Below are 12,206 nucleotides of genomic sequence, written 5' to 3' on the forward strand. Positions count from 1 at the left end.
ATTATTATTTATATTACAGTAATGTCTAGATGTCCCAACCAAGATTGGGGGACCATTGTGCTAGGCACTCTATAAAAATCATAGTGAGAGACAGTATCTTCCCCAAAGAACTTACAAGTTAAAAACCCAAGACAGAAAAAGAAAGGATGGGGAAACAGTGATGTGAAGTGACTTGCCCTGCAGGTCAGTGGCAGCATCAGGAACAGGAGGCAGAGTCTCTTACTCACAGTTCAGTGTCTTATCCATTGGGCCATGCTGGCTCCCCAACTCTGTAATAACTTTTGGAGATGATAAAGTTACCTTGGATACAAATATATCTTTAGAAGTCACAGAAATGAACAATTCATATTATCTCAAAACTGTTAATACCAGTGTACAATAGCTTGATTGAGAAATTTTCTGAAGTCACAATCATTCAGGAGATCAGAAACACTGAACAACAATATAATGACTAAATCTTATTAGGTCATGGTTAAAAACAATGCTCAACACTGTTTGTCATAGTGGGAAGACTAATTGCCTCCTACATGCAAGATACAGATGACATTTACATCACATTCATTTTCAGCATCTCAAGTTAATATATATTTCCATCTCCATTTCCAAGTCATTTTTAGGCATCCAGGTGCTTGACACTAGTCCCCATCAGATTCTATGCATGATTTACAGCTGCTACCATTCTATGAGGCAGCTGACTAAAGTAACAGATACTCTCACTTGTCGGTAACAGTGCTAGAACATCAACAGCAACACAGGCAAACTCTATTTGTACACAACATAATTTTATCACGTGAGCATAATTTGACTTGTTCTCCTTCTCATCCCTACAAACAAGAACAAGCAATTTCCAAGAAGCCTATTTTACGTCTGTCAAGCTGGATCTGAGCTGGTTGATGCAATTGCATTACCACTCAATGCAGTACAGTGCTTAAGAAACTAGAGTACTTTACTGCTAGGATTTGTGAAAGCACTAGTTATGCATGGTGTACATCATAATACGTCAGCAAGAATATTTTGACTGGATTCCATATACTGGTTGCCTGGTAGATTTAATACTGCAAAATTGACATTCATTCATTCATTCCACAAACTGACATGCTACTGTACATAAAATCACAAATGCTGAGACTCAGAAGCCCAACATGCAAGAGCAACCTCTGCTCACATTAATACACAATAAAACCTCCTTGTCCTTGTCAAGGCACATCTTCCTTTCCAGTGAACTTTCTAGGGTGCTTATCCAAGGGTGGAATGAGAAGATATTTCCAGTGAGCACTACCCTGCAATAAATGCCTGGGAAGAAGATAGGTTATGCTCATGTACAAATTAAGGAAATGTCTGATTAGAGTTTAACCTGGCTGTATCATAGCAACCTAAACTACCCAACTCTTATTTGGAACAGAAAATATGTAGCACTATTTCATATCTGTGTGACCAAACTATAATCAGATTACTACATTTATCTAGCACCTATCATCTCAAAGGATACTAAAGCACAGTACAAATGACAATATACTACTATTGCTTCAACAATCACTGAAAAACAGTCATCTTTGGAGTGGAATGCAGCAGATTTAATTAAGATTGTTAAGATATTTTTCTGTTAACAACACAGCAACCCTACATGATAGTCTGACAGACAGCAAAGAACACCAGGGAAACTGCAGCAGCAATTCGGGTAGACAATGAAATTGCCCAAAATGAACCTGGCTAGGACACCAGGATTGACAAATCCCCCTTACGTTACAGAAGGTGTTAGGGGATCTTTTTAGGTCCTCTGTTTTGTTTCTCATCTGAAAGATAACTGCTGTGACAGCACAGTTCTTCCTAACACTGTGCCAGGGTTTGGTAAGGTACTGAGTAAGCTACTGAGTAAGGTACTTTGGTAAGGTACTCACTCAGAAGAAAGATCACCACCTAGGAGCACCTGGGCTTTCTTTGGAGGTCACCTATTAAGCTCTAACCAGGCTAGCCCTTCCTAGTTGGTGAGAACTGACATAATCAGAGGACAGTCAGAGGATATAGCTACAGACTCTGCCTTACTAAAGTCCATCTATTCCTGGAATAGCATTTTTTGCTGCTGTTTAAACAAAGAAACACTGCTTCATTACTCTACAACAAAAATCACTGCATGTTACTCCAGTGCAACATGCTCTTTCCTGAAAGCAGTGAATAAAATGACCTGGACAAGCAATCTAACTCTTCACAATGAGCAAATTGCCCTTGATAGTCTGATGGCCATTCTGCAGTGGTATCACAGGGTATTTTGCCTAGGAAGTGCAGATTTGGCCTTGAGCTCAGAAGAATGCAGCAGACAGGAATCCCACGGGAGAACAGCTCATTTCCTCGGTGCACCTGTGACTCCCAACAAAGAAGTAGGACGTATTTTGGGTCTATCTATGTCAATGGTGTATTAAAAGGCAGTTCTAACTGAAAAGTGTTGCTTTCAGGAAAAATACAATTGGGATCTAACTCTTACCCTTCAGTAGTTTGAGGCTACATGCTCATTGGGAGCAGGGGGTAGAAATATTTACAAATATTTTAATGAGAAGCTAAAGTATGGGACATAAAAAGTGAAAGCCTCTACCTACTGGATGACACTTCTCCTCCAGAGAGACCTATTGCCTGTTTTCCATGGTAAAAATAAGTTGTTTCAGAAGAAACAATTGTTTTTCTTTTCATTGTTTGTTAGAATAATAATGGAAAAAAATTATGCTCACACTCTCAGCTGTTTCCTCCATTGCACATTGATAGTATATTAGGAATACTGTGTAACAACAATATCTTGTATGTTACAATTATTTTAGTCATGAATAATATCTTGAATTAAAGTATGATGTCTACTGCTTTAAGTGAACTTCAAAATAGGTGATTTAAAGGATTCAAAAAGATAAATGCACTGAACATGTATTAGTCAGTGTTGGCAAGGATGCTTTTACTATTTAAAAAACCAACAACAACTGATGCAAGCATTAAAGTTAGAACAACAGAGTCTCCATTTAGGAAATGGGTAATACAAACAAAGCTTGGCAGTGATGTCATTTTATTTATACACTCTCTGAGTCATAGATTCCTGAGGAAGTGGCAACTCCTACAGAACTACTGTTTAAGAGGGAGACTTCAGAGAGTTAAAAATATGTACAATTTTTTTAAAAAAGGACATGCAAACTAAACAAATCTATTTAAGAGAATCCCTTTACTCTTTATTTGCACTAATTTGGGAGGGGAATGTGGCTAAAATATAAATGTAGGTTATTAATATTCCCCCCCCCACACACGTTCATTCATATTTTACCTTCAATGAACGGACACTGCTTCAACCCAGTAATCACTGAGGAAAAAAGTGAAGTAACTGGGCATCAGTGTGCAAGCTGTCAAAACACAATCTAAAGGTTAATTTCCACCAAGGTTGAACTGGTTTTGGAACCACTCAGTTCTTACGTTAGGCATGTTTCCATTAGCTGGGATCAGTTCCTGATGTGTTCCTCCACACCCACATCCAGCCCATACCGGTTTGATTTGGAAACTAGAGCAATGAGAAGCCATCCTGCACCTTCAGGCGCACCAATTAGCTTCCTGCAGCACTGTCTACTCTTGGCAGGGATGCATGAATCAAAGTTAAATAACACAGTTCACACAATACTAAGTCCAAGAAAAGGGGGCAGGGAAGAGGGGGAAGGAAACATTACTGACCTGGTCTGTGAGAACGAGATTGGATTTCATTCTTCCTATTATTCTTTACATAGTGCCTAAAAGCTGGCAAAGTGCTTCACAAAAAATTCAAAGGACTTGCCCCCTTTCCCAGAGAGCTCATAATCTAAGGCCCTGATCCTGCAAAGGTAAGTTAAAGTTAACCACTTGATTAAGTTTTTGCAAGATAGGAGACTAAACAGAGATATGGCACAACTAAAGAAGAGGAAAACAGAAGGTAGGGTAAGGGAGTGTGACGGGAAGAGAAAGGATACAAATCAAGATCACACATTTGCTTAGCAATACAGCATTATGCATGTGTTATTGGCATTTCTGTTAGATTACTCAACATATTTTAATTAGGGATTTTTATTTTTAGTATTTTATTTAAAATAACAATTAAAATGCCTATCTTAGTCAAGCAGTTAGTGTTGCCACAAAGTAGAGAGCTCCACAAGAGCTATCTGGGCCAATGTCTCAGCGACTCAATGCTTAAAACAAGTCCAAAAATATTTGGAAGATTAGCCATTGTCCATGGCAAGGGGCCAAAGGTTGGTAATACTAAGGATAATGGATGAAGGTGCGTTCTCCATGGAATATGATATTTTTCATTTCAGTAGCTGAACATGCTGCACAAATGAGAAAATAAATATGCAAATCTTTTTAGTGATCATGCTGAATTCCTGAAGTAAGGCAGAGAAACCCTGTACTGATTTGGAAAGATGCATCACACATGCATGTAGCACCATGGTATTTTTAAACCCTACCAAGCCTCCATAGAGTTTTTGATCAGCTGCAAGAAAGAATAAAGAGACCTGGTATCAGAATGGGACATCTAGATTTGGTCTCCATTGATTAGGAAGATAGGAATTGCCAGACTGGATCAGACACAAGGTCCATCTAAGTCCAGAATCCTGTCTCAAACAATGGCCAGCACCAGATGCTTCAGAAGAAGGTGCAAGAAGTCTCCTAGACAGGAAATTTCATTATCATTTGGCAGGATTTTCCCCAAGGACAATAACCTCTGCAATGAAGTTGGAAAATGTTGAAAAACAAAATAGCTGAGGATCCCATCCTTGTCAAAAGATTTGGACAGAAATGATAATGGACTAGGAAAGTCTTGCAGACTATATTTCTTAGCAAGCCTGCTCTTGTTTACCAACCTTCCCATGTTTCTTTAATTGCTTTCCTTGGACTATGGCTCCTTATTTGTCTCTAAGCAAACTATTGCATTACCATTTAAAAAAAAGTTAGATTTTAAAATACAGATAATGCATCAAGAAAAATACACATCACAGTGTTTATTCCTTCTTTACCTTCTGAGGTGCTCCTAACACATGAAGATATAGTGTAGCAAACTTTGAATCAAAGGAAGGTAACTGAATGGCTACTTGCACCCATGATAGAGAAATGTGTTTCTTTTTCTATATATAGAATAGAAACATCTCTTTTATATTGGCAGAATGAGAAGAAAGGTCAATTATATTTTTATTTGGAACACATTTATTTTTGAAAGAATGTGACCTATCCCTTCTGTCCCTCTAATAACTGAGAGGAGACTAAATTAGGTTTGAACACTTAAAAACGTGGCTATACTCTGAAAACCGGCTATGTAAAAAAGGCTCTGTTGGACCATTGATCAATCTTTATGGATCTCAGTGATTCCATTGCAAATGTGGTCAGGTTTTTTCCAAGCTCACCAACTCTGGAAATATCTCCTGGGATCTTACAGATCTTTTCATATATTATTGCCATTAATAGAGGTTCTATAACCAAATTCTGAACTCAGTTACAATTGAGCAATCCTATCATTTCGAAATCTGCCTTTGGTCATATCTTAGTAATTCTACTGTATACAGACTCTGCTCTCAGTGACACCTGTGCACCTTGATGGACTTCAAAAGAGTTGCACAAGTGTCCTTATGGGAAGAATCTGCCTCTGAAATTGGAACCTGGTTAACAACTGAATTCAATTCATTTTTTGAAGTAGTGGTGGAGCTGCAGCGTTAGCCAGAGTAAAAACTTATCTTTGTCACTAGTGCTTTCATAAAGCTATAGACACAGAAAGAGCAGATCACTTGAAGAAGAAGGTGCCACTTTTCAGAGCAGAACCGTAATTGAAGATCCTTTTCTGCCTTAGGAAATTAAAGCTAATTGTACATTCTATGGATTTGATTCCTTAGCAGTCTCACATGCTTTGATGTGTGGTGGATGGACCAGGAGGAAGTGCAATGGAGCTCACCGGGAAGCTGGAAATAGGGAAACTCTTCGAAGTGAAGTAGCCCTATGATCCACAGTTTCAATGTATTGCAATGTGCAAACTGCAATTCTAGCTAAACCTAGAGTGAAGTTATTCTGTGAGGGGAAAAAATTATGTCACTACAAGAGGATTCTACTATGTATGTTAAATTTTTATGTCCAACCCCCCCCACACCAATAATAGTTATTTAAAAATTAACAGGCAAGTAGGATGGACGGGGAAGAAACATATAACATATTGCTATATTCTATTAATGGTACTTGCATCTCAGATAAAAGGTGAATATAGTCAATCTTTACACACAGAAGATTTATTTAGAAAGGGCACAGTGAAAGAAGAGGAACAAGAGTGTCAAAATCAGCAAAAAGGATATGTCAGTTTATAGCACTGGAGTTCACTCAGGGTCAAATCCCTCCCTCCTGCATAGAGCTATGGGTAACCAGGCTCTATACAGGCAGGAAGCAGAGGGCGTTGAAACCTACCTTCCTCAGCTCACATAAGCCCATGGGCAGGGGTAGCAGCCAGAGCACCTCTGCAACAGATGCACTGGGAGTGAAAATTCTGTTAATGAGAGTTTTGTCATTGATTTCAGTGAAGCCAGGATTTCACCCTAGATCTTGGGGCCACTGGATTTGTGTGAACACAGACCCCGTGGGCCCATTCCATTGTGTTTTTTCAGGCCAGCCTATGGAAGCTGGCACGGAGAGTCTTTCTACGGTGCAAAGAGGTTCTTTTATTTGTCCCCACGTTGTATTTGTGCCTTATTTATTATGGCAATGTCGCCATGTGAAGGGCCCTGAGCTAGTCCCATGCGGCAGATTCTCAGCTGCTTCAAGTGGTCACATCTCCACTAACTTCAATGGAGCTATGACAGTTTATACCGGCTGAAGATTTGCCCTGGTGGGTAAATTTCACTCCTAAAACACAGATTACAAACACATATGGCAAGTGCATGAACAGCAGCAAATCATGAACTTGGGATTACAGCACTCGGAATTAACCTGATGGGTGTAGGTTTAGCCATATCTTAAAATAGGTTGTGTCCAAAATGTACTCTGAAACGGAAAATATCAGGTTTCTCCTTTTCATTAATGTATTATTAAGACAGGATAGCATTTTGACTGTACCCAGCAAATACATCTTTGACAGGGTGGTACCAACAAAAAATTATCTTTAGTTGATGATGTCTGAAAGTGAGATCTAGGCTACAATTTTCAGATGTTAATTCTCCGAGGGCCAAATTCATATCTGATGAATCTCTATGGAAGTCAGTGGAGTTACAACAGAATTAAATTTGGCCTCAGATGTGTTGTGCAGATGGCACAGTTGCTCTCTAGGGTGCTGCCTGCACTGCCTTATGATCTCACTATGTTTACATTAGAAGTTTTGTGAAGAGGTAATAACAGCAACCTCAGAGGAAGCTACACATTCTACCACCCCAGCCAGACTGCGTAAATGTCCTAAAGGAAGGGTGGGCTGTTGGCCTGTAGAATGAAGGGATGAGTTTTGCCCTTTCATTGCCTATGAGCTCATTCCAGCAAAAATAAAATTAACCCTCCCACTCCCTGCATGAAGTTCAAATGTCAACTTCCTCCATTTAGCAGCAACAGCAGCAGATGGGAGAGCTATGCCAAAACCATGCTGCTAGTGTGTACAAGTCAGTAAATAACAGTACTTAGCTGCTTATACTATTTTAATATATGTTTTCATTCATGTGAATATATGTTTTCACAATTTCCCTCCTCAGTAAATGCTTAAAACATTTTAGAAGCAAAATAAGAACAATTTTGGTTTTCAGGGAGAAAGAAAACAGTAAAGTTAGACAACGGAAGTTTTTCCAAGTCAAACTGGAGTGTTTTGGAACATCAGATACATTTGGGAAGCGTATGTTCAGAAAGAAGCACAGTCTGACACAGTTGTACGTTATTGAAATTACAGAGGTAAGGAAATGTCATATTAACCCTGAGTTTTAGATCTTTATACTTCAATAGTTAAAGGGATACCTACTACCTAAAAATACAGTGCAACTTTATTTGGACAATCATAGTTTCAGATAATTGAGGGAATCTTCAATTTTATTAATAAAACCGGGGGGCGGGAGGACGACATGACCCTTTTTGGAGTTTCAGATAATCAAGTCTGCTCAATTTCAAATTAGATTTTTCTTTTTCACAATCTCTGTAACTATGAATGATGTAGATGCTGGTCTCTCTATGCAAACTGCCATCATACTGATACTTCCTAGCCCAAACTCCAGTCTGATGACAGCCAGACTATAAAAATTACAGCTCCTTCGAATGCATGAGAATCAGGGACTTATAAATAACCTTAGAATATGTATTTTGTTAGTTTATGTTCATCAAAAGACCATACTTTCCCATGCATACCAATGGAAGCTGCAATTTCCCAGCGTTACTGTTCATGATCAAACAGTCAAGATATCAGATATGTGTGTGTGTGTGTGTGTGTGTGTGTGTATAAGTATGACTCAATAACTTACTTTATAGCTAGATTAATAGAATATATTTTATACTACACTGGCATTAGTTAGCTGAGACATTTGTTTATGGTTATTTGAAAAAAATGTAAGTTTGCATAAGAGGAGATAACATTTTAGACATCCCATGAAGAGGGCGCTGTGTTTCATTACAACGTCACTTATGTTCATAATTGGGTGAACTGACCCTCCTGGGTAAACTGACCCTAAAAGAACTTCCCTCAAATGGTATGTCAGCTTAGCAGGCAAATGAACAAGTTGATCTGACTTCTACATTCAGGGACTTGGAACTTAATTAAAGGTAGAGGAAGAACACAAGTTCATTTGACAGATTGACTAATTGGATGGATTGCTTTACCTTTTCTTAAGGCTAAGGACAGAATGGTTTTATATGCAAAGGAAAGAATGGTTGGAAGACAACAAACAATAATGCAGTTTCCATGAATGAAACAATGCAAATAACCAGATTTAAGCTGTAAAAGAGGCTTAAAACAATTTTTTTTAGTTATTTCAAGATGCAAAACAATAGATATATTTCTCTTTACATTTAGAGTAGTAATACACTTGATATTTTAAAATTTTGAGTTTCATAAATTATACTTTTTCTCTGTGGTTCTCAAACTATGGTTTTGTGCACCAGCAAGAATGAAACATTTCAGATGCCTCCAATGGAAGATTAGAGTTAGGACTGTTTTGGTGTCTATGAACATGCTAGGTGGTGGGATTTAAGAATGACAAAGCTGGAGAACCATTGCCTTTATTTATATATATATATATATATATATATATATATATATATATATATAAACAATTACATTATATACTTTTATCTAGCTAAGGACCTAACTTCAAAACAATTTTCACTGTGTAATGGATCTTGCTATAAGCATGATAGTCCCTAATCAGGATATAAACAGAGTTTGGTCTTCACTAGCTAGGCAATGTCAAATGATGCTTTATCCACAGTGTGGAATCATGCTAAAGCTCAAGTCTTTTACAGGACTCTAAGAAGATTCTGAAGCTTTGTCTGTTCCCATCTGCACATGCAAGACCAACTCCATTATAATAAGGAGGGGGGCTAGCATGTTACAACATGATCTAACACATTAAAAATTTGGTAGGTGGATGTTTGGTTACCTTTTCCCAATTCCCTTAAATAACAATGTGATTTAATTCCCATCTATAGGGGAATTTTCTTATAGCCTGACTATTAAATACTTATAAAATGCCACAAATCATTGAAACATGAAAAATACAATGTTATTTAGGCCTATATATTGACAAGTAAAATGAAAACTGGGGCAAATGAAAACACCAAAGGCTATTTAAAGTGGCATATTTTATATGTAAGCTATGTTTAGAAACTGAAAAAAAAATAGAAAGAGGATTTAAACATAACCACATTGCTCTAGCAAGATAGTTATCTCATGCATAGGATAAAAATGAAAAGCAGGGGAGAATTACATCCACAGTAGAACTGTTATTTTAGTTCAAGATAATGTCCCATTCATAGCACAGATGTAGATTATATTTGTTTATATTTGTAAATCAAAATGTGTAAGCAATCATTAACTTGTCAAATGATGGATAAAAGACATCATTGCAGCCTAAAGCAGGTCATCTTCCACTTCATTTGGTTTTCAGACTGTTTCATCATCACTCATGTCCCAAATCTGTAATGAGAAAACAAGCGATATTTCACTCAGTATTTCAAATATGCTTTCAAAATACCTTATAAAACCACTAATCCAATCCACAACTAATCAGTGGAGTCTAGGTTTTTTGGATCAGTAAATCATTTGCAAACCAATCTCTTTAGTTGCACACACATTTTGGCACTTGTACTTATTCCTATAATAGTCTGGATGAATAATTTTCATTGGTTGTTTCTAAGCTATCCCTTTGGCTGTTTGCTATTCATTATGTAAGGTGTGTGGCTGGTCACTTGATATTGTTTCTGCTTGCTGATTGCTTGACAAATTGTTACCAGGAAAATAACAAATGATGAATAATAAAGAATACATTTTCAATATAAAACTTTAGGAATTTGTGATATCATCTGGAAAAATCAGTGGCCACGCAAATATCTGAGAATAACCAATAGTATGACCCACAAAGAACAGCAAATTTAATTCAAGCTATATATATATATATATATGTGTGAATTTGTTTTCCTCCTCATTTTTTAAGAAGTTCTATTAACCATTCAATAATTTACTGAAAAACATATTTTATGCAGCAAGATGTAATTGTATATTTACTTTGGTTATGGGTTATGACCAAGACATATCCTGGAAACCCAACCTGGAAAACAAGGTTAACATATTCACAGAATCTCACTGGAACCTGGAGTCCTAGAGGCCATACAAATTGAGGGTAAGTTCTGTATTTTCAATCAGTTGTTAGGACACAGAGTGCTGCATTTTAAAAAATGCAAAAACTTGCAATGGCACCTGTGTACATTCACTAGAGTGCACACTAGAGGCATGCCTGTTCTTTCATGGAAATGCTGGTGCATTTAGCAGGTTTTACCACCATTTATTTTGGAGGGTCAGTGAGTGGATGCCCCAGACTTCATACCCATAAGTTCAAAATCTTTGCATTCTTTCTGAAAAGTTCATGGAGTTTCAAATAACAAAATGGAATAATCGAAAAGGAAACCCCACAACAGAGTATGCCGTAATAGTGGAAGGTACCATAGGTCTGGTCTAAGGTTTACTGTAAAGGCCACTAACTTATGTTTGAATTTTTTTAGTTGTAAAATAAGTCTGCTATACTCAATAACCATTCTCCTTCCCCTCCCCCCCCCCCCCAAGTTGCAATTAGAGATGTGAAAAGATAAAGAACTAAGGCAGGGGTTCTCAAACTGGGGGTTGGGACCCCTCCGGGGGTCATGAGTTGTCAGCCTCTACCCTAAACCCGGCTTTGCCTCCAGCATTTATAATGATGTTATATAAAAAAGTGTTTTTAATTTATAAGGGGAGGGGCTTGTACCCAGATGCTTGCTATGTGAAAGGGGTAACCAGTGCAGAAGTTTGAGAACCACTGAGCGAAGGGATAAGAATGAAGGTTCTCTCATGGATCAGTAACTGGTGAAAAGACAGAAAACACACAGTAGGAATAAATTATTAGGTTTCAGAATGGAGAGAGGTAAATAGTAGTATCCCCCAGGATCTTTACTGTCACCAGTGCTGTTCAACATATTCATAAATGATCTGGAAAACGAGGTAAACAGTGAGGTGGCAAAATTTGCAGACAATACAAAAATACTCAAAATAGTTAAGTCCAAAGCAGACTGGCCAGAGTTACAAAGGGATCTCACAAAACTGAGTGACTGGACAACAAAATGGCACATGAAATTCAGTGTTGATAAATGCAAAGTAATTGGAAAACATAATCCCAACTATGGGATCTTAGCTGTTACCACTCAACAAATTGATCTTGGAGTCATTGTGGATAGTTCTCTGAAAACATCCACTCAATGTGCAGCGGCAGTCAAAAAAATCTAACTGAATGTTAGGAACCATTAGGAAAGGGATAAATAATAAAACAGATAATATCATAATGCCACTATATAAATCCTTGATACGCCCTCACCTTGAATACTGCATGCAGTTCTGATCACCCCATATCAAAAAAGATACATTAGAATTTGAAAAGGTACAGAGAAGGGCAACAAAGATGGAACAGCTTCTGTATGAGGATATATTAAAAAGACTGGGTTTTCAGCTTGGAAAAGACATGACTAAGAGGGGATAT

General features: G+C 37.6%; 1 protein-coding gene across 1 annotated transcript in view; it reads right to left on the minus strand.

The window, feature by feature from the left end:
* Positions 1-8,928: 8,928 nt before the first annotated feature.
* ATG7 (autophagy related 7) overlaps positions 8,929-12,206 on the minus strand; it is a 266,281-nt gene continuing 263,003 nt past the window's right edge. The window contains exon 19 of the mRNA XM_048856908.2: positions 8,929-10,120. Coding sequence (XP_048712865.1) covers positions 10,088-10,120 — 33 coding nt within the window. The 3' untranslated portion in view covers positions 8,929-10,087. The remainder of the gene's footprint in view (positions 10,121-12,206) is intronic.

The sequence above is a fragment of the Caretta caretta genome, chromosome 7 (assembly GCF_965140235.1).
Source record: "Caretta caretta isolate rCarCar2 chromosome 7, rCarCar1.hap1, whole genome shotgun sequence".
NCBI lineage: Eukaryota > Metazoa > Chordata > Testudines > Cheloniidae > Caretta > Caretta caretta.